The 23,992-nt window shown below is 46.3% G+C and overlaps 1 protein-coding gene across 3 annotated transcripts in view; it reads left to right on the forward strand.

Annotated features, from left to right (window-relative positions):
- The window catches only part of klhl17 (kelch-like family member 17), an 82,955-nt gene that overhangs the window by 45,799 nt on the left and 13,164 nt on the right, over positions 1-23,992 (forward strand). For all 3 annotated transcript variants that reach the window (XM_078559229.1, XM_078559231.1, XM_078559230.1), the window contains 4 exons: positions 775-942; positions 12,347-12,435; positions 14,491-14,564; positions 21,416-21,597. In XM_078559229.1, the coding sequence (XP_078415355.1) occupies positions 775-942; positions 12,347-12,435; positions 14,491-14,564; positions 21,416-21,597 (513 nt within the window). The remainder of the gene's footprint in view (positions 1-774; positions 943-12,346; positions 12,436-14,490; positions 14,565-21,415; positions 21,598-23,992) is intronic.

Consider the following 23,992-nt stretch of genomic DNA (forward strand, 5'->3'; position numbering starts at 1 on the left):
CTTTTGGAGGTTTTGTTAGCACCATGCACAATATTTATTAGCACATTCATGTTCAATTCCTATTTTAATACATTGTTAACCTCTTTATCCAGCTTCCTGATTACCTTTTTGCTAAGGAAATCCAACACCAGGCACTGCCACATCGTTATGCAGCTTATTCTGTTTCTTTGGTTACTCTCCATTTCTTGGTTTTCCAAATATTAAGAGGAATAGATAGGGAAGGTGGAGAGAAACTCTTTCCACTGGTTGGGAAGGGTCGGACTAGGGGGCATAGTTTAAAAATTAGAGTCAAACTTTAGAGCAGTGAGATTAGGAAATACTTCTGCACAGTCAGGGTGGTCGGTGTTTGGAACTCTCTTCTGCAAATTGGAATTGAAGCCAGTTTCATTGTAAATTTTAAATCTGAGATTGATAGATTTTTGTTATTGAAAGATATTAAGCGATTATGGGGCAAAGGTGAGGTACGTGGAGTTAGGAGATCAACCGTGATCTCATTGAACAGGCTTGAGGGGCTCAATGCCATACTCCCTGTTCCTATAAAACCACGTGACCTTTCTTTTGCTATTTGTTTGTGCTTGTCTTAACTTTCACCGTCACTCTATGTTATAAGACCCAAACCTGGGGCTCTCGGTTACCCTTCCTTTTCCATTGTCCACTGGGCAGGGAGGGGCCTGCTCCACAATGGCCAATATCGGAGGTAGCGCTGTAAAGGCCTCCGCTCTTGTGGAGTTTGACACGATTCCTTTGCTGACCGACGCCACCTCAATTACTCAGGTACGACGGCACTTCCGACTTGTCGACTGTTGAGTCCTACGATCCGGTAACCAATTCCTGGCAGCCGGAGGTAGCCATGGGAACCAGACGGAGCTGCCTTGGTGTGGCAGTACTGCATGGCTTGCTGTATGCAGCAGGAGGATATGACGGAGCGTCCTGTTTGAACAGGTACTCGCATTTTCATTGTTGTTTTTTTTTGCATTTGTGTGTTTTATTAACTCCTGATTTTTTTTTCCATCCTCCTGCCGGTCCAGAATGCCAGCGTCTTATTCCATGGACGGGTATGGTCCCCTGGTGCATTCATCACCAGTAGGCCTCAACAGTGAGCTACCAGCCTGTGAATCATCCCGGTCACACCAGCAGAAGTCCGGGTGGGCAGGGGCAAGGGCACTGACCTGGGATCCAAGCTTTCCTTTGCTGAGTTCCACACTTGCTAATAAATTCCCGTGTCGGCCGTGCTTCGGGAGGGAGCACTCCGACCTCTGAGTCGGAAGTTAGTGGGTTCAAGTCCCGATCCAAAGGCTAAACCTAGGCCAACACTCCAGTGGGAGGGAGAACTGCACTGTCTTTGGGATGAGATTTAAACCGATGCCCTGTCTGCCCTCTCAGGTGGACACATAAGATCCCGTGGCGCTATTTTGAAGGACAGAAGGGGTGCTCTTCCAGGTTTCTGACCAATATTTACCCTTCAAAAAAATATCACTGAAGAAATAAATTGTTTGGTTATTGCTATTGTGGGAGCTTGCTGTGTGCAAATTGGCTGGTGTGTCTCCTACATCAAGCTGACAACACTTCCAAACTGCCTCTTTGGCTGTGCAGCACTTTGGAACATTTTGAGGTTAAGTATAAATTCAAGTTCTGCCTTCTTACGGGAGCCCCCAATTGCCTTTCAGTTGCTGAAACGGGTTGGGAAACTGTATAATGTTCTGAGGTTTATTATGATTATTGAACAAAATGTTGGGGTAAACTTTGTCATCTGGCCCTCCAGCTGCATCGATTTACCTGACAAGAGTTCACGTTGGGAATTAAGGTGCAAAACTGCAATGGGCGATATCTTTGCAATGTGTCATGAACCCCAACTTCAGAAGGCTACTTCCAACACACACAATCGTACACCGCAGAAGGAGTCCATTCAGCCCATCGTGCCTGGACTAGCCCTTTGAAAGAGCTATCCAATTCGACCCACTTTCCCTCTAGCCCTGCAAATTGTTGGTTTTCAAGTACAAATTTAATTCCCTTCTGACAGCTACGAGTGAATCTGCTTCCACCCCCCCTTTCAGGCAAGGCACTCCACACCATAGCAAGTCACAGCATTAAAAAATTCTGCTCATCATCCCTTTGGTTCTTTTGCAAATTGCTTTAAATCTGTGTGTCCTCTGCTTAACAATCCTCCTCCCAGTTCCTCTTTACTTTCTGTGATCACCACCACTCATAATTTTGAGCACCTCTTTAATCTCCTCTTAACCTCTCCTTTTTCAAAATCATTTTGTGGTTTCTGAGCGAAACTTCAATTTAAGTGGGGAGTTTTATATGCCTCCACGTCCCCAATCTTTTGATTTCCTCTAATGGCTTCAGGGAAATATGACTTCCATCTCACGACTTTGGGGCGAGATTCAAATTCGAGCTGTAAAGATGAAAGGGCAGCACTCAAACTGAGCAGGTCCTTGAGTTCCCAAGCTGAACTCCTCTTAAAATATGGTTGTGTGATAATTGTTACTGTCTCTCTGAGCTTCAGGTGTTTTTGAAACTCCGTTAGCTGAGATTAGGACGCAACCAAGAGACTACTCGACTGCTTTCACCAAGGACAGTTTACTTCATTCCTTTTAATGGATGAAGAATATAAGATTGAAGAGGCAGGGGCATCTTAATAGACACTTTAGCATGTAAGTTGTTAGCACTTGTACCACGTTCTCAGGATGACTATTGTGGTGCGGTAGTTAGTTGATGCATAATGGGAGAGCAGAATTGGACAAGCGCAGAGATAGAACCATAGCACAGAAAGAGGCCATTCAGCCCATCATGCCTGCGCTGCCCGAAAAAGACTAAAAGAACTAGCTAACCATTGTAATCCCACCTTTCAGCACCTGGTCCGTAGCCTTGCAGGTTATAGCACTTTAGGTGTAGACCCAGGTGCCTTTTAAATGTGTTGAGGGTTTTTTGACTCCACCACCAAACCAGGCAGTGAATTCCAAACATCCACCATCCTCTGGCCTTTTTCATCCTCATTCTTCATGTCCCCTCTAGCTGAAATCTATCTGTTCCCACTGGTAATTGACCTCTCTGCTAGGAGAAACAGGGCACCCCTCTTTACTCTATCTAGACCCCTCATAATCTTGTACACCTCAACCAGCCTCCTCAGCTCCAAGGAAAACAACCCCAGCCTATCCAGCCTTTCCTCATAGCTGCAATTTTCAAGCCCTGGTTTCAAGGTATGCTCTGTAGACCAATTATCTCCTTCCTGTAATGTGGCGGCCAGAACTCTACACAAAGTTCCAGCTAAGGCCTAACTGGCATTTTATACAGTTCCATCATTACATCCCTGCTTTTGTATTCAATACCTCGTCCAATAAAGGAAAGCTTTCCTATTTGCTTTCTTTACCACCTTATCTACCTGTCCTGCCACATCAGGGACCTGTGGACATGCACACCAAGGTCTCTCACTTCCTCTACCTCTCCCAATGTCCTCCCATTTATTGAGTATTCCCTGGCTTTGCCCACCCCAAATGCATTACCTCACACTTCGATAAAAGCAAAAAACTGCGGATGCTGGAAATCCAAAACAAAAACAAAAATACCTGGAAAAACTCAGCAGGTCTGGCAGCATCTGCGGAGAGGAGCACAGTCAACGTTTTGAGTCCGAATGACCCTTCAACAGAACTAAGTAAAAATAGAAAAGAGGTGAAATATAAGTTGGTTTAAGGAGGGGTGGGGGGGTGGGACAAGAAAAGCTGGATAGAGGGCCAGTGATAGGTGGAGATAACCAAAAGATGTCACAGACAAAAGGACAAAGAGGTGTTGAAGGTGGTGATATTATCTAAGGAATGTGCTAATTAAGGGTAGAAAGCAGGACGAGCAAGGTACAGATAGCCCTAGTGGGGGTGGGGTGGGGGGAAGGGATCGAAATAGGCTAAAAGGTAGAGATAAAACAATGGATGGAAATACATTTAAAAATAATGGAAGTAGGTGGGAAAAGAAAAATCTATATAAATTATTGGAAAAAACAAAAAGGAGGGGGAAAATCAGAAAGGGGGTGGGGATGGAGGAGAGAGATCATGATCTAAAATTGTTGAACTCAATATTCAGTCCGGAAGGCTGTAAAGTGCCTAGTCGGAAGATGAGGTGCTGTTCCTCCAGTTTGCGTTGAGCTTCACTGGAACATTGCAGCAGGCCAAGGACGGACATGTGGGCATGAGAGCAGGGTGGAGTGTTGAAATGGCAAGCGACAGGGAGGTCTGGGTATTGCAACACTCCACCCTCTCCTCAATCCCCACCCCCTTTCCGATTTTCCCCCCTCCTTTTTGTTTTTTCCAATAATTTATATAGATTTTTCTTTTCCCAACTATTTCCACTAGGGCTATCTGTACCTTGCTCGTCCTGCTTTCTACCCTTAATTAGCACATTCCTTAGATAATATCACCACCTTCAACACCTCTTTGTCCTTTTGTCCGTGACATCTTTTGGTTATCTCCACCTATCACTGGCCCTCTATCCAGCTCTTCTTGTCGTCCCGTGTGTCCCCCCCCCCCCCCCCCCCCCCCACCCCCCCACCGGTTAAACCAACTTATATTTCAGCTCGTTTCTATTTTTACTTAGTTCTGTTGAAGGGTCATTCGGACTCGAAACGTTAACTGTGTTCCTCTCCGCAGATGCTGCCAGACCTGCTGAGTTTTTCCAGGTATTTTTGTTTTTGTTTTTTACCTCACACTTCTCTGGATTGAATTCCATCTCCCACTTTTCTGCCCACTCAACCAAACCATTGATATCATTCTGGAGACAATGGCTATCCTTTTCACTACCAACCACATGGCCAATTTTTGTCATCTGCAAATTTCCCAATCATTCCACCACAACTCCAAATCATTGATATAGGCAAGAGACGCAACACTGAGCCCTGTGGAACACCACTGGAAACTGCTTTCCATTCGCAAAAACTTCCATCAACCTTTCTTTCCTGTCACTGAGCCAATTTTGAATCCAACTCACCACATTCCCCATATCCCAAGGGCTTTTACTTTTCTGACCAGTCTGCCATGTGGGACCTTGTCAAATGCCTTATTAAAATCCATGTAGACAACATCCACTGCACTACCCTTATCAAACCTCCATGTTGCTTCCTCAAAAAATTCAATTAAATTAGTAAGACAGGACCTTCCCGTAAGGGACACTACCATCTTCCCCAGACGTCACCATCTCTGGGTATGTCTTGTCCCACCGGCAGGACAGACCCAGCAGAAGTGGCAGCACAGTGGTATACAGTTGGGAGGGAGTTGCCCTGGGAGTCCTCAACATCATCGCCAGGCCCCATGAAGTCTCAAGGCATCAGGTCAAACATGGGCAAGGAAACCTCCTGCTGATTACCACATACCGCCCTCCCTCAGCTGATGAATCACTGCTCCTCCATGTTGAACACCACTTGGAGGAAGCACTGAGGGTGGCAAAGGCACAGAGTGTATTCTGGGTGGAGGACTTCAATGTCCATCACCAAGAGTGGCTTGGTAGCACCACTACTGATCAAGCTGGCCAAATCCTAAATGACATAGCTGCTGGACTGGGTCTGCAGCAGGTGGTGAGGGAACCAACAAGAGGGAAAAACAAACTTGGCCACAACCTCACCAACCTGCCTGCCACAGATGCATCTGTCCATGACAGTATCAGTAGGAGTGACCTCTGCACAGTCACTGTGGAGACAAAGTCCCGCCTTCACATTGAGGATACTCTCCATCATGTTTTTGTGTGGTACTACCATCGTACTAAATGAGATAGCTTTCGAACAGATCTAGCAACTCAAGACTGGGCATCCATGAAGTGAAGTATGGGCCATCAACAGTAGCAGAATTGTACTCAATCATAATCTGTAACATCATAGGCCAGCATATTCCCCACTCTAACATTACCATCAAGCCAGATGACCAATCCTGGCTCAATGAAGAGTGCAGGAGGTCATGCCAGGAGCAGCACCAGGCATACCTAAAAATGAGGTGTCAACCTGGTGAAGCTATAACGCAGAACTACTTGCACACCAGACAGCATAAGCAGCAAGTGATGGACAGAGCTAAGCGATCCTACAACCAACAGATAAGACCTAAGCCTTGCAGTCCTGCCACACCCAGTCGTGAATGGTGGTGGACAATTAAACAACTCACTGGAGGAGGAGGCTCCACAAATATCCCCATCCTCAATGATGGGGGAGCGCAGCACATCAGTGCAAAAGATAAGGCTGAAGCATTTGCTACAATCTTCAGCCAGAAGTGCAGAGTGGATGATCCATCTCGGCCTCTCCCAGAGGTCCCCAGCTTCACAGATGCCAGTCTTCAGCCAATTCAATTCACTCCATATGATATCAAGAAATAGCTGAAGGTACTGGATTCTGCAAAGGCTATGGGCCCTGACAATATCCTGGCAATAGCACTGAAGACTTGTGCTTCAGAACATGCTGCACCCCTAGCCAAGCTGTTCCAGCACAGCTACAACACTGGCATCTATCCGGCTATGTGGAAAATTGTCCGGGTATGCCCTGTACACAAAAAGCAGGGCAAGTCCAACACTGCTAATTACCGCCCCATCAGTCTACTCTCGACCATCAGTAAAGTGATGGAAGGGGTCATCAACAGTGCTAAGCAACAGTGCTTAGCAATAACCTGCTCACTGATGCCCAGTTTGGGTTCCGCCAGGGCCACTCAGCTCCTGACCTCATTACAGCCTTGGTTCAAACATGGACAAAAGAGCTGAACTCCTGAGGTGAGGTGAGAGTGACCGCCCTTGATATCAAGGCCGTACTTGACCGAGTGCGGCATCAGGGAGCCCTAGCAAAACTGGAGTCAATAGGAATCAGGGGGAAAACTCTCCACTGGTTGGAGTCATACCTAGCACAAAGGAACATGGTTGTGGTTGTTGGAGATCAGTCATCTCAGCTCCAGGACATCACTGCAGGAGTTCCTCAGGGTAGTGTCCTAGGCCCAACCATCTTCAGCTCCTTCGTTAGTGACCTTCCTTCCATCAACAGGTCAGAAGTGGGGATGTTCACTGATGATTACGCAATGTTCAGCACCATTCGTGACTTCTCAGATACTGAAGCAGTCCATGCCTAATTGCAGCAAGACCTGGACAATATCCAGGCTTGGGCTGACAAGTGGCAAGTAACATTCACGCCACACAAGTGTCAGGCAATGACCATCTCCAACAAGAGAGAATCTAACTATCGCCCCTTTATGTTCAATGTTCACCATCACTGAATCCCCCACTATCAACATCCTAGGAGTTACCATTGAGCAGAAACAGAACTGGACTAGCCATATAAATACTGTCTACAGGAGCAGGCTAGAGGCTAGGAATTCTGTGGCGATTAACTCACTTCCTGACTCCCCAAAGCCTGTCCACTATCCACAAGGCACAAGTCAGGAGTGTGATGGAATACTCCCCACTTGCCTGGATGAGTGCAGCTCCCATAACACTCAAGAAGTTTGACACCATCCAGGACAAAGCAGTCCACTTGATTGGCACCACATCCACAAACATTCACTCCCTCCTCCACCAACGCACAGTAGCAGCAGTGTGTACCATCTACAAGATCCACTGCAGGAATTCACCAGGGCTCCTTAGACAGTGCCTTCCAAACCCACGACCACTACCATCTAGAAGGACAAGGGCAGCAGATAGATGGGAACACAAGTCACTCACCATCCTGACTTGGAAATATATCATCGTTCCTTCACTTTTGCTAGGTCAAAATCCTGGGACTCCTTCCCTAACAGCACTGTGGGTGCACCTACACCACATGGACTGCAGCGGTTCAAGAAGGCAGCTCACCACCACCTTCTCAAGGGCAACTAGGGATGGGCAATAAATGCTGGCCCAGCCAGCGATGCTTACATCCCGTGAATGAATGAAAAATAAACCAGGTTGACTATCGCTGATTAATCTGTTCCTTTCTAAGTGACAGTTTATCCTGTCTCTCAGAATTGATTCTAATAATTTGCCCACCACCGAAGTCAGACTCACTGGCCTCTAATTACTTGGTCTATCCCTTACACCCTTTATTAAATAATGGTACAATGTTCACAGACCTCTAATCCTCTGGTACCTCACCTGTATCTCGTGAGGACTGGAAAATGATCCTCAAAGCATCTGCTATTTCCTCCCCAGTTTGCTTCAACAGCCTGGGATACAATCAATCCGGCCCTGGTGACTTATTCACCTTCAAGGATGTCAGTCCCTCCAGTACATCCTCTCTCACAATGCTTATTGTATCGAATATTTCACACTCTTCCTCTTTAGTTGGAATATCTTCTTCATCCCTCCTCTCCTTATTGAAGACAGAGACAAAGTACTCATTGAGAACCCTGCCCACATCTTCAGCATCAGAGCACAAGTTACCATGTGCATCTCTGATTGGCCCTACCCTTTCCTCAGTTATCCTCTTGCTCTTAATGTACTGGTGAAACATCTTTTGACTTTTCTTTGATTTGACCTGCCAATAATTTTTCATATCCTCTCTTTGCTTTCCTAATTACTTTTGTTCACTTCACCCCTGTACTTTCTATACTCCTCTAGGCTTTCTACAGAATAGGTTTGTTATTTTGACTGTCGTAAGCTTTCTTTTTCTGCTTTATCTTCCTTTGTATACTTCTAGATAACCAGAGGGCTCTAGATTTGGCAGTACTGCCCTTTCTCTTTGTGGGGACATGTGTACACTGTGCCTGTAGAATCTTGCTTTTGAATACCTCCCACTGGGCTGCCACTGATTTCCTTTCAAGTAGCTGTAACCAGATCACCTCTCATCTTCGTAAATTTTGTCTTTCCCCAATTTAGAGCTTTTACCCTGTTCTATCTTTATCCTTTTCCATAATTATATTAAATCTAACTGTCTTATGGTCACTATCTCCAAAATGGTCCCCATTGCTACTTCATCCACTTGCCCAGCTTCATTTCCTAATACTAAATCTAGAATTGCACTCCATCTCATTGGGCTTGTTACATGCTGGCTAAAAAAGTTCACTTGAATGCAGTTCAAGAATTTTGTGCTCTCTGTGCCCATTACATTATTGTGCTCTCAATGCCCAATTGATATTAGGGTAGTTGAAGTCCCCAACTATTACTGCCCTATTGTTTTTGCACTCAAATTTGCCTACACATTTGCTCTTCTATCTCCCTCTCACTATTTAGGGGTCCTCAGTACATTCCTAGTAGTGTGGCTGCCCCCTTTTTATTCTTGAGCTCAACCCATATGGGCTCATTTGATGTTTCATTTAGTATCTCATCCCTCCTCACAGCTGCAATTGATGCTTTAACCAATAATGCTACACCCCCACCTTTTTTAGCCCCTCTCTATCCTGCCTGAAAACTCTATATCCAGGGATGTTGAGCTGCCATTTTTGGCCCCCTTTAAGCCAAGTTTCTGTTATATCATCAATATCATGCTGCCTTGTGTCTGTGTGTGCCCTCAGCTCATCAGCTTTGCTAAACTCATTGCATTTAAATAAATACTTTCTAACGTTGCCAAATTCTGAAGCCCTCCCTCCTGCACCATCTCTCCAGCCGCGTATTCATCTGGCATATTTTCCTGTTTCCATACTCACTGGCACATGGCCTTGGAAGTAATCCGGAGATTAGTATGTTTGAGTTCCTGCTTGCTAATCTCTTTCCTAACTACCTGAACTCAGCCTGCAGGACATCACCCCTTTTCCTACCTATATCGTTGGTACCAATGTGAACCATGACCTCTGGCTGTGCCCCCTCACCCTCCAGAGTGCTCTGAAGCCACTTGGTGACATCCATGACCCTTGCACCAGGGAGGCAACATACCATCCTGGAATCACATCTGTGGCTACAGAGGCGCCTGTCTGTTTCCTTAACTATAGAACCCCCTACCGCTATTGCTCTCCTGTCTTTTCTTCTCCCTCCCTGCACAGCTGAGCCACCCCGTGGTGCTCTGGTCATGACTCTCACAGCTTTCCCCAGAGGAAACCTCTCCCCCATTGGTACTCAGAACTCCACCTGCCTTTGCCTTTCCTTTCTTGCCTGTCCGGCGGCCACACAGTCCCCCCTCTGCCTGCTCTTTCATAAGCTGCGGGGTGACCTCCTTCTGAAGCGTGCTACCCATGTAGCTGTCACCCTCGCGTATGCACCTCGAGTTCCAATATACGGCGCTGGAGTTTTTCCTTGAAGGGTGTAGGGTTGGAAGAGGTGACAGAAATGAGGGGGGAGGAGGAGGAGGCGAGGCCATGGTAGGATTGGAAAACGAGGGTAAATTGAGGTGTTGCCAGGCTGAGAACCTGTATGGGTCCACAAGCATGGAGATGAGAACAGTTGGTACCAGTAACTTGGGGTGCGCACAGACCAACCGGAACATGGTTTTAAACTTTATGAATGGCCCTCTGGCATTATGCAATCCACGAAGATAAATCTTCTGATCTAAGTTGCACTGGAAAGCAAAGCAACATTAACAACCTCCTCCACCCCTCACCATGTGGATTACGGAGCCTAGAGAGCCACATACAAAGTTTAAATGGATGTTAACATTAATTTGCATGCATTGCAACTCTTTCGAGTACAATCACAGTTCTTGGTTTCCGGGAGTGGGACGTGAACCCACAACCCTCTGATTCAAAGGCGAGGGTGCTATGAACTGAGCCACAGCTGACACCTCTTTGCATGCATTGCAAGTTGCTGATACTGACATGTCTTGGTGATTGCCTCTCCTGCATTAGCACCCATACCTGTGGTCGGGTTTAGATACAACTAATGACTGTAATTATATTTTGATTACATATCCCAGCTGCAAATGTTTCAGTGCTCCAAATGCCTGGAGGTATTTTGACTACAAAACTGTCCCCAACTTGTGACAGCACCTCACTCTGATTTGTGTTATTGTGATTAACTCATTACTATTGCCGTGTGCCGATGCGCTGAAAGTACTGCGGGGTTGAAACTGTGCTGTGCGATATTAATACTGAATATCGTGACTCATTCGTACAAACCTCCTTTTGTCTGCCACTTTAACAAAGACCTTAATGATGGATGGAGGAATGTGTTGATTCCTAATGACTTTGAACCAGGTTCTTGTTCTATAACGGGCCATTGAAAGTGGGGGAAAAGGGGAACAGAGGGATTCTTTTCTCCATGCCATATTCCAACAAATTTCAGGATTCCTCATCCTGCTCACAATTGAAAAACACAATTGCCTGGAATACCCCTGGAGTTCTACCAGTCTCCTGGGGGAACTGTGGTGGAGAAGGGATGGGAAACACCATGGAAACTGTGGACATGGCCTTTGCTGTCGTGCCTCTTGGAAGTTGTGAGTGGTGAAGGTTGGGAGAATACCCCCAGCACCTCCTTCACCGCCTCTGGAACTGTGTGACTGGACGATACAGAGCAGGACGGCCCAGGTTTAGTTCCTGGCCAGTGCTGCATTGCCTGCTAGGACAGGACTGTGACGATAGACCTGGCCCTGGTACCCTGGGTTAGAGAGGGGGTGAATTGTGCAAGGCCCTAATCATCAGGCACCCCTGCTGTAAAGTACATACGTGTGGACATCAGGTGCCTTGCAACCCCCTCACCCTGCCCCTCACTGTTGAACATCAACCCCTGTGCTTGCTGACCGACATTGGACCCTGGTTCACCAACACACCAATTTTGAAGTTCTCATCCTCCTAATCAGTTCCTCCCGTGGCCTCTTCCTTTCCTATCTCTGTAAACTCTTCCAGCCATAAAACACCCTGACATCTCGGTGCTCCTCCAATCCTGGCCTCTGGTGCATTCCCCATTTCCTTCTCCTGACCATTGACAGCCGTGCCTTCGGCTAACTAGACCGTAAACTCTGGAATTTTCTGGGGCCCGAACTCTCTGACTTTTGCTTCCCCCCTTTTAAAATATGACGTAAGCCAATCTTTTTGACCAAACCTTTGGTTTCCTATACTAACACCTCCTTGTTTGGCTCAGTGTCAAGTTTGGTCTGATTACACTCCTATGAAGCACCTTGAGGTGTTTGACTGCATTAAAGGTCTTAAATAGATGTAAGTTGTTGTTGAAGAACTTGCCGACTCATCTCATGCATGAAGAATGGACGCTTTGAGGGTGAGGTACCACAAGAAGCCAGAACGCTCTGGGGAGGAGTTTGGGGCTGGGGGTGGAGCGAAATCGGAGAGAGAGAATTCTAAAAGCAATTTAAAAATCTCAAAACTGTTTTTATCACAGGGATTAAGTCGATCAGTCCGAACACGAAATTCCAGTTCTATTTGCAAAACGTCTTTCGTGTGAACCACAAATGCATTTTTGCACAGGTTAAGATGTCTGACAATGGGCCATTCAGGCGCTTGCCTGTAACAGCTGCCTCCTTCTATTTTTGCATCCACAGTGCAGAGAGGTTCGACCCACTGACGGGGACATGGTCGTCAGTTGCTGCCATGAGCACAAGGAGGCGATATGTTCGAATTGCAACACTAGGTGGGTGTTCTCCCCCTCAAACTCTGGCTGCAAGCAATCGATTAATGCCAATGGAAAATACAGAGAAATCTAGAGAGTGCAAATGCTAAGTCATCACTGAGAAGCTAATTGAACAAGTGAAAGATTTTTTTGTTAACTTGCTATGCAAGCTGTTGGCAATAACTGGTCCCCTTGGGTTCAGGGGAACTGTCTGCCGGTATTCGCTGGGTCCAAGGTTTCCTGTGCAGGTTGAAGCATCAGCGGAACCATTGTTGGCTCAACAGGTCAATGTACAAAGAGGTGTGACACAGGTGAGAAGGCCCTAAGTTTGCTGCCCTCTCATTGCCAGCCTAACTGGTCCTTTTTGAGGTGGCACAGGGAGTGTCTCAGTTGGCACCGCGGTAGAGGGATTTGGGTTTGACCTGTGTTCCCATTGCTGATTGTCTTTCAGGGACCAGTGTGGAATGTACAGGTGTTTGAGGGGAAAGGGTTAGATTATGATGCCCCCCTCCCCCCACCCTGGCATAGTCGAACAGCTCGTTGATGGCTGCTGTCAAAACTCATGCGTTAAGAAATTTGCACCAGGGCTTGGCACCAAAGGCCTGCTGGTGTCTGTTTAACCATATCTTGGCATGTAGCCAGATCTGAAGTTACCACCGTGAAACCCGTATCCCTGATTTTAACCTAACCCTCTAGGTGGGTCAGGCATGTCACTACATCCAGGGTTCTAAGCAGGACTTGGATTACTTTGAGAGCAATGAGGGTTGGGAGCTTGTGGCAACATGTTTGGTCTTAGTTTCTGGGATTAGTTCAGCCTGTGGAGGTTGTAGGGGAATAGTGGTCCTGTTGATTAAGGTTGTTGCCTTGATTACTATACTAACTATCACTCAGAAAGAGAAATATCTACCAATAAGAGCCTAAGGTTCCCCACTACTTTCTCCTTGGCAACACCTCCAATCAGAGTCTACTTGCCAACCAATCAGCACCCCTTTCTCCTGTAGTATAAACTGTTGTGATCATTTGAAATTTGGCATTCTTGCATTTGCCTTGATGAGTGCAAGATGAAAAGCTTCAGCAACATGTCTCTCTTTTCAGCAATATCCAATGTAATTAATTAAAGCCCCAATGAGGGATGATTTTTTTGGTCTTGCCAATAGTGGAGCAGCATCATGGAGGCTCCATGCCCCATCGACAGTCTCAGATCAGAAAGCAGCCCTTGTAGCCTCAGTGATCACATTCCACCCCATCCCACCCCCTCCCCTCCCCTAACCCCAGAGGTTTACCCCTCTGCTTCACAGGGCCTACCACTACCCTCCCCTCAACCCATCTAATATATTTCATTATCTTTACCCCTTCACGTTGAGGCGCCCTCACCATCCCCAACCTGCCTCAGCAGCGCCCACGTCTCCCGGTGAGGCTGCCAAGGCTCCGGAGCTGCCGGTCTCTGCTTGGGCCACCAGCATCAGGAGCCGTCCGCTGTCCTTTAATAGGCTGCAAACATGAAGGTAGCCAATCAGGATACAGGAAAATAACGACCCCCCCCAACCCCGTTTGGCTCCCAACAAGTGCGGCCTTGGAGTGGCCACTTGGCCTCAACAACAGGGCCCTGAAGCCTGCAGGAAAATCCTGCCCAGTTTTATTGTAGAATGGCTGATGAGCCTTGGGTTAAGTGGGACATGTTCCCTTTGAGGAGAGAGCTGTCTTCATGTTGGTGCAAAATAACTTGCAAGGCGCATCAGTCAGGCGTATTCCCGGATGTCTTTCTTCGCCACCTCTTAATATTTTTAAAACTGGCAGTTAAATATGTTCAAACAAATGCGTGGGAGCTGTACTTTGCCCCTTTCCCATCGGGGTTTGCTCATGACAGTGCCTTGAGATTAACGCTAATCCGCAATTCCTGGAGACTCCCGGGTATTACTGCAGGGCTGGCAAGTGTAGGGAATTTCTCAGTCGCTCAGGTTGGAGGCTCTTTAACACAGTGAGAGGTTTGTACGTGTGCCAGAAATCAGGCTGGGGAGTCAAAGAAACTCATGCTGATAAGTCACTAAATGTGTTTTAATGATGCTGTCCTTTCAGATGGCAATCTCTATGCTGTTGGTGGATATGACAGTTCCTCGCATTTAGCAACAGTCGAAAAATACGATCCACAGGTAATTAGGCGCACAAATGTTATCTGCTGTTTGTCCGAGGGCCCCGTGTGTGGATTTGTTCAGGGTTGGGATGGCTTTCGAAGGAAGTCAGCTTCTGTAGCTCTGGCGTTGCTGTGAGCTCACTCACTTTTCATCCCTTCTGCCTCATTTCTGGTCCTCATTCCAAAGTCGTCTAGACTGGGAATGATATCACTTTAAATTCACAGGGTGGGAGGGCTGGGAGAATTCGGAAAAGATGAGCAGAGAGGATCGCTAGACTCAACAAACTCGGCCACAAAGAATTTCAAAAGTTTAATAAAAAGCAGCCAATTTTCCTGCCTGGGCAAGGTTCAGGAGCAGTGACCTAAAATACAGTGTAATTGTCTGGGCCCAGGTGTGCCAGAGTTTCCTGCCTCTGGTCTCTGGTTTTTAACGCCGTCTATAAGGCTCCCGGTATAGATCCAACTCCTGGCAGGGCACACCAGTGACTCAGGACTAAAAGATAAAAAAAATAGAACTTGCATTTCTATAGTGCTTTTCACGGCCTCACTAAGTCCCAGAGCATGCTAGCCAATTTACACACAGCAAGATCCCAAAAACAGCAATCATACAACTGTACACACAAGCCCAATAGGAAATAATGACCAAATAATCTGTTTTCCTTGTAGCGGTGTTGATTTGAGGGATAAATAATGGTCCAGGCATCATTACGTGCGAACAAAACAGGAACCTGGGCAATGTGGCCTGCATCTGTGGCTATAGATCATAGCTTGACTACCTTTGTGTCCTTAGACACAAGTAATAATGTCATTGGGTTCACTGGGTGATGCGGAGAGTACTTGATCAAATCTGTCATTGGCAAAGTCTCATCTTGAGATGTGTGAACTTGTGTGTTTTCACAATGGCATACCTTAGTAATAAATTCTCACCTTCATTTAGATGCTGTTGTCTCCACTGTAAAGTACAACAATAAGGGAGCTGCAATTTATATTACCATAGACCAGTAGATGTCACACTTGACTTTAGTATTCACTGGTAACGACCAACACTGTAGGATTTAATCAGCTTCTTTCCCACTGGGCTTGTGTGTACAGCTGTATGATAGGGTGGCACAGTGTGTGCTGGCACTCCAGTGTGTTATGTTACCGTGCTGGTTTTCACACTTTCAAGTGTGGGCAACCCTCTAGAAACATTATGATACCCTGTCTTAAAGAAAGACTTGCATTTATGTAATGGCCTTTACAACCACAGAACGTCCCAAGCACTTTGTAGGAACAAATTGCCTTTTCTTTTGTTAAAAGCGTAGTCCCCGTTGTGTGGTAGGACACGTAGCAGCCAATTTGCTCACAGCAAGCTCCCACAAACAGCATTAGCAACCCGAGGAAGCCATTTCGTCCTCGAGCCTGTTGTGACGTGCATTGAGATTATGGCCAATCTCTGACCTAACTCCATGCGGCAATGAAACAAAGGCCGGTTAAGGGATAAATGTGATTTTGGAAATTAACTGCCAAACGAGTGCCACTGACCCAAAGGAGAATTGCTGTATAAGCAGAGAAGGCATATCATTGGCAGGCAGGGGTGATTGTCTCAGGCCATATAAATGAGCTGGGAAGCTACGAGCACCCTCTCCCATGCTTTGTCTCCTACGGCACTCGCAGGCCAAACTTCGCATCGTTGAGGGGAGCGTTACAGACCAGGCATGTGTTTCAAGAAGCCTAGATCAGTCAGCCATAGCACTGCTGCCTCTTCGTCACCAAGTTCCAGGTCCAAGTCCCACTCGAGGACCCGAGTATAAAAACAAGGCTAACGCTCCAGTGCAGTACTGAGGGAGTGCTGAGCTGTGGGTTTACAGTTTGATCGACAGCTCCAACTGGTCATAAAACCTTTAATATGGGGGTATGAACACAAATGCTTGTTTTTATAAGGCATTAAGTAGTTGAAGGAATTTAAATGTAGTGAATGGTCTTTCAGAGTTAAACTGTTAACTCTGTTAACATGTTAAACTGAGACCCCCAACTGCTGTTCAGGTGGATAGAAGAGATCCCATGGCACTATTTCGAGGAGAAGCAGAGAGTTATCCCGAATGTCCTTGCCAAGATTTATCCCCAAATCAACACACCAAATAAAAGATTATCTGGTCATTATCACATTGCTGTTTATGGGAACTTGCTGTGTGCAAATTGGCTGCTGTGTTTCCTACAATAAACAGTGACTACAGTTCAGAAAGTACATCGTTGGTTTTAAAGTGTGTTGAGATGTCCGGTGGTGGTGAAAAATGCTACATAAATGCAAATCTTTTTGTCTTTTAGCACTTTGAATGATGTAGGCTTTGTGTAGATCACTGCAGGGTCCAAAGTGAGTCATTTGCTATGTCCTAGCCCGTCCCATCGTCCTGACCTTTGCACTCGGGGAACCAGAAGCTCCCGGGGGCAAGGGTCAGGACTTGAAAGATCTTGCATTTATATAGTGCCTTTCACAACCTTAGGACAGCCCAAAACATTTTGCATCCAATGGAGCGTAGCCGCTATTGTAAGGTAGGGCTGATTCATCTGTGCAACATCTCGCAAACTGTTTCAAGGGCTCAACCGAGCACTGTGACGATATTGCTGTTTATAACCTCTGCTGATGCTCTTTAAATGGCCTGTGTGAATTTCTTGCCTGTATGGCTTTGTCCCAACACTGAACTTTATACAGCAATAACGCACGTGCATGTGAAAAGACTTAAGCTTGACCGATGTGGATGATTTAATTCACAAATAAAGGAAGACAGTATATTTAGTCCCTGATTATACATGGGGTAATGAGAGTCCCTTACACTGCAGCCTTTCAATCAAATGGTTCTAATGGACACAGCAGACCCTCATGATTAAGTTAAGGTCCTAAATTCGCTGCAAATCTTTGATTATATTATGATGGCCCTTCGTTTATTTTAGCGAATATTTTTTGTAACATGCAACTTGAGTTTTCTTACTGTGATATACTGGATGATCTAAGCTTCTAAATTTCCAGCTGCCATCACAGCCTGAATCTTCACCGAGGCCGAGGGGGTTTCCGGCTTAGCCAAAATGACACCGAAGCCCCGAATCCGGAAATACTACCCCCAAAACATGGCACCTATCGTTTTCACCAGGGAGGGTAATGGGGACGGGTTGTAGATTGCACATCTGTCATTCACAGAGACAGCTGCGCATGCCAAAGTGCAGCTGCCTTCAAACAGATCACATTTTTTGTCAGTGGAATGCCCAAAACATGACCTGTCACCTTTACGCTTTTCAGGAGAAGGTCTAAACTTACCGGAGTTCTTTGGAGAGGTAGGGTCCCCTCTTGGATAGGCCCAGGAACACCTTTGGGAGCGGTAAGGTGCCCTTTGAAAGAGGTCAGGAGCACGTTGGGATTGTTAAAATTAGACATGAATAGATGTAAAAAGTGGATAAACACATTGGAGCTATCAAGATATTTAAATCGCCTGCCCTTTAAATTTAGTAAGTCTGCAGTTTAAAAATATCAGCGCTTTCTATTCCACTTTGTCTGTTGACATAAGCCGGAGGGCTATCATTCTAGAACTTGTGCTGCATGACTGATTTCTCAACCTATCATCACAGTGGGGCGCCTGTCAGCTTACAGTTTGATCGACAGCTCCAAGTGGTTATAAAGTCTTTAATGTGGGGCTATGAATACAAATGCCTGGTTTTATAAGGGATTAAGTAGTTGAAGGAATTTAAATGCTGTGAATGGGTTTTTATCAATGAGAGTGTATTTAATGAAGTAATCAGTAGACACTTAGTACTTCATTTCATCTTAGAATGGGTCCTGAGGTCTACCATTGGTAGATACTGGGTGATTTGGCATGGAGGGTGTAAGAGAAAAGGGTGCTGAGTGGGGGGGGGTCCATGGGTTGCTATGAGTTGGCACTAAGTTGGCATAGAGGCAATAAAGGGACATGGGAATAAAAGCAAATAAACTGTGGATGCTGGAAATCTGAAATAAAAACAGAAGGTGCTGAAAATACTCAGTAGGTCTGGCAGCATCTGTGGTGAGAGAAACAGAGTTAACATTTTGAGTCCGATGTGAATCTTCTTTGGAACTGGACTTTGAAGTTCTGAAGAAGAGTGGTATTTGAAACTTTAACTCTGTTTCTCTCTCCACAGATGCTGCTAGACCTACTGAGTATTTTCGGCACTTCCTGCTTTCATTAAAGGGACATGGGAGGTGGGTAGAGGGGCATAGGTTGACGTTGGAAAGTATGGGGGGGCTATTGGGGGGGGGGGGTGGGTAGAGGGGCACGAAGTGGCATCGGTTAGCATGGATGGGACATGGGGAGTGTGTAGGGGTTGGGGGGGTTGGTGGTGAGGGCTAGAAGGCTGTTTTTTTTGTTGTTTTACTGTTTTCCTTATGAGGCCCAGATCACCAAGATGGGGCTTTCACACAGGCCGCCTCTATACCCGGCAGACCCTGTGGCTGCCTCTGCACTGTTTCCAGGGTCGGTGGGTCTGACTCCCATTAACGGCCCCCTCCTCTCCCCAACTCCCGGAATCAAAATCTGGACAACCGAGGCAGCTTTTCATGAGTCAGGTAATGCGGGAATTTCCCCAACTCTGCACACCCGACTCAGGAAGGAAAATTCAGGCTCAGCAAAGGACATTCCACGGGAAGGTATGTCACACTGAGAACTCGACGAGTACTTGGCATTGACTAAGACGCGTCATTTCATAGTGGGCGTGGAAACAAAGGTGTAACAATCGTCAGAATAGGAACCATCATTATACAACGTGAAATGTAATAGATGAGAAAAGGTTATGAGTCTGCTGGTGGGCAAGACTCCGAAGGTTTTTTCACTGATGGCTGTACTTGCTCAAATAGAACATGAGGCTAAATAAGGGGTAATTTCATGAGAACGCACACCCAGCGGGGAACTGTGTCCGCAGGGCATGGCTTGGAGATGGGACTACAGTGCCTCACAATCCTCTGACTTGTTCAGTCTGTGAGCACAGCTTTCTGGTTGGAATGCCAGATTACATATTTATCCCCGTAAACAGATTCAGTCCAAAGTGATGGTGCGGGTAATCCAATACCCAGGCTGGCCCAGTTGGTAGCACTGTTAGCAGCGTTCTAGCTTCCTGGTCAGACACTTTTAAACCCTATACAATATCTCCCACTTCGAACAGCTGCATTGTTGCAAGTGTGACTTTGCTACACGCATTGCTCAATTTATCCTCTCCGTCTGCATCTCATGCTGTTCAAACTAAAGAATTAAAATATCAGTAAAGTAAGCTCGGCACTAAAATGCCGGGAGCTCGGTATTTAAAAATATTCTTAAGGTTCAGCTATTCCTTTGTGGAGCTTCTTAATGATTTAGATATTGTGACATATTCCTTAGGTAGATTTTTTTTTCCATTCATTTATGGGATGTGGGCATCACTGGCTAGGCCAGCATTTATTGCTCATCCCTAATTGTCCTTGAGAAGGTGGTGGTGAGCTGCCTTCTTGAACCGCTGCAGTCCATGTGGTATGGGTACACCCACAGTGCTGTTAGGGAGGGAGTTCCAGGAACTCCAAGTGTAGCCATAAGTCTGAAAAATATATGATGTAACATTGTGGTACCATTGTAAAACTAGGAAGTAGTGGTCATAATGACAACAGAGGTGCAGAATGATCTCTTAGATACTTTGGACCTTACCGGGGCACCTTTTGCTTTGGTATTTCTGAGGAGTGCCACCTATAACCTGAACTATTTTACCCAAAATACCCAGAACATTTAACACCATGTTGGAGTGTGGCAGACATTGAGAGTGCTGAAAGTGGAAGATGGTTCATGCTTTTGGCCAACTTTCTATGATAGTCTGATTGGACGGTTTAAGGGGTGAGGACTATTAGGATTTGAGAGTTACTGGGGGAGGACTGCATTGCATGTCATGGGGTTCTTCAAATAAAACTTGTTATGCTTTTAGGATTATTTTTTACTTATTTTACTGCAGATATTTTTGATTTTGGTGTTTCAGATTGCTCTGACAGATAGTCCTTAGCTTTCTTTGTCTCAGAGAGAGTGTTTTTACTTCTCCAAATGTCCAGATAAGTTTGCAGAAAAGCAAGAATGCACCATGTTCAGTTTATTTCATCAGAAATGGTAGTAAAAGTTCACCTTTAGACGTTAAACTGCGAAGCTAATCCAATGGAACCAAATATATTGTGGTCAGAGCAAAGGAAACATGTGTGTATGTTGTGTGTGTGTATGTTGTGTGTGTGTGTGTATGTTTGTGTGTGTATGTTGTGTGTGTGTGTATGTTGTGTGTGTGTGTGTGTGTGTGGGGCCTCAGCTGTTATGTAATGTATAGTTCTACTCCTTGCTTTTTAAAGGATATGGACTGTACAGGGACATTTGATCCTGGCTGACCTTCCAGAGGTGTGTTAGTTCTGTTCTCTTATTCTTTTTTAGCAGTAGTTTGTACTTTTTGACTGTACAGCACCCGGGTCTGACTCTGGCTCTGCCTTGAGCACTGTGTCTGGCTCTGGTCACTAAGACATAGGGGAGACACTCAACTCCTGAAGTCGTTGAAGATAAAAGCCATGAGACCGAACCCTAAGTGTTGGTATAAGGGCTGGAATAGCCGGGGCTTTAGAGCCATGAATGGAGCCCCCTCATCGTGGGGGAGCAGGGGGAAACCTCAGAGAGGTATTTCAAAGAGAAAATGTGAACGTAGAACACTTGAGGACAATTTTAACCTAACCTGACGTGGCGGGAAACTGACAGGATGGGGTTTGCTTTGCACGCTGCCTTCTTTTCTCCATTGAAGTCAAGGGTGTCTCTCGCGTATCCATCTTTTGTACCATTTCCTGGTCTCCTCGTCTGAACTGTTCATGATTTCCTTGTGCAGACCAACACGTGGACCACTATTGCTAACATGCTGAGCCGCCGGAGCAGTGCCGGTGTGGCGGTGCTCGAGGGGATGCTGTACGTCGCTGGTGGCAACGACGGGACTAGCTGCCTTAACTCAGTGGAAAGATATAATCCAAAAACAAACACATGGGAGAGCGTGGCGCCCATGAACATTAGAAGGTTGGTGCATCTCTCTATGCTTCCTTAGTTTAAAATGCAAGAGACCCTGTCTGTCTCCCTAAGCGCACAAATTTACACGTTGGGAAGTTGGTTATGCTTCAGTTGCACAGAACCTTGGTCAGACTGCCATCTGGAGCACGACACTCAGTTCTGGACCACACGCCTCAGGAAAGATATGCCGGCCTTGGCGGAGTTCCAGTGTAGATTTGCCAGAATGATATCGGGGCTTTAAAGGGTTAAATTTCAAGGACAGATCGCATTGAGAAGATAGGGTGCTGATCCGATCGAGGTATTTAAAATATTAAAAGAATTTGATGGACCAGACACTGAGAAAATGTTTCCTCTGGCGGGGAGCCGAGAACGAGGGGGGACATAGTCTTAAAATTCGAGCTGAACTATTGGGGAGCGAGATCGGGAAACAATTTTCCACACACAGTGCAGTAGAAATCTGGAATTCTCACCTGAAAAGGCTGTGATGCCAGGTCAATTGGAGCTTTTGAGACCGAAATAAATAGATGTTTGTTGGGTAAAGGATAGTAAGGAATGTGAAACTGAGGTGGGTAAATGGAATTGAAATGCAGATTAGCCTGGATCTCACTGATTCAGACTCAAGGGGCTGAATGGCCTCCTCCCTTTCTTGGTGTTCCTCTGACACAGGAACAAACACCAATATTGCAATCATGAGCTACTGAAACGTTAGCATTAGCTTTCTCTTTACTGCAGTGTTAACACAGAAGAATATGAGAGTGCAAGTTTTTCTTTTGCCCTCGAGACTATACACAATGGGGCAACATGCGAAGGTTAAATAAAAGCAGAAAATGCTGGAAAAACCCCACAGGTCTAGCAGCATCGGTGGAGAGAGAAACAGAGTTAAAGTTTTGAGTCCGTATTACCCTTCTTCAGAGCTGAAGAGAAGTGGGAATGTGATGGAATTTATACTGTTTAAGGGGGTGGTGGGGCAGGTGGAGCTGGATAGAAGTCCAGCGATAGGTGGGGACAAAGGAGAGATTAACAAAGATGTCATGAACTGAAGGACAAAGGGAGTGTTAATGGCAGTGGTTAATGCTAATCATAATGCTGATAGTGGCATAAAGGTAAAAAAGCAGAATGTGATAATAGCAGAACAAAGGTAGCATTGTGTGAAAGAGCAACACGGAACAAGTAACAGATTGACCTGTCGAGGATGGGGTGGGGGGCAGGGGGCAGTGGTGGGGGGAAAAAAAGGATCGAAAATGGGATGGGATGATTAAAAAAAAGGGGATAAAACCACAGATAAATGAATAAAAATTAAAATGGATAAAAAATAAAAATGCATGTAGAGAAAAGGGGATTAAAAAAAGGGGCTGAGGATGGAGGAGAGAGTTCATGGTCTGAAGTTGTTGAACTCAATGTTCAGTCCGGAAGGCTGTAAAGTGCCTAGTCAGAAGATGAGGTGCTGTTCCTCCAGTTTGCGTTGAGCTTCACTGGAACAATGCAGCAGGTCAAGGACGGACATGTGGGCATGAGAGCAGGGTGGAGTGTTGAAATGGCAAGCAACAGGGAGGTCTGGCTCATGCTTGCGGACAGACCGGAGATGTTCTGCAAAGCGGTCACCCAGTCTGCGTTTAGTCTCCCCGATGTGGAGGAGACCGCAGTAGGAGCAGCGAATGCAGTAGACTAAATTGAGGGAAGTGCAAGTGAAATGCTGCTTCACCTGTAAGGAGTGTTTGGGCCCTTGGTAGGTGAGGAGGGAGGAGGTAAAGGGGCAGGTGTTGCACATTCAGTGATTGCATGGGAAGGTGCCGTGGGAAGGGGATGAGGTTTTGGGGTGATGGAGGAGTGGACCAGGGTGACCCGGAGGGAATGGTCCCAACGGAATGCCGACAGAGGGGTTGAGGGGAAGATGTGTTTGGTGGTGGCATCATGCTGGAAATGGCGGAGGATGAATCCTTGGATGTGGAGGCTGGTGGCGTGAAAAATGAGGACAAGGAGGACCCTATCATGGTTCTGGGAGGGAGGGAAGAGGTGAGGGCAGAGGCGCAGTAGATGGGTTGGACACGGTTGAGGGCCCTGTCAACCAGAGTAGGGGGGAAACCTCGGTTAAGGAAGAAGGAAGACATGTCAGAAGCGCCGTTTTGGAAAGTGGCATCTTCGGAACAGATGCGACAGAGGCGAAGGAACTGAGAGAATGGGATGGAGTCCTTACAGGAAGCGGGGTTTGAGGAGCTGTAGTCGAGGTAGCTGTGGGAGTCGGTAGGCTTGTAATGGATATTGGTGGACAGTCTGTCACCAGAAATGAAGACAGAGAGGTCAAGGATGGGAAAGGAAGTGTCGGAGATGGACCATGTGAAGGTGATAGAGGGGAAATTGGAAGCAAAATTGATTAAATTTTTCCAGGTCCAGACGAGAGCATGAA

Source organism: Cetorhinus maximus, chromosome 15 (genome assembly GCF_964194155.1).
Source record: "Cetorhinus maximus chromosome 15, sCetMax3.hap1.1, whole genome shotgun sequence".
Classification (NCBI taxonomy): Eukaryota; Metazoa; Chordata; class Chondrichthyes; order Lamniformes; family Cetorhinidae; genus Cetorhinus; species Cetorhinus maximus.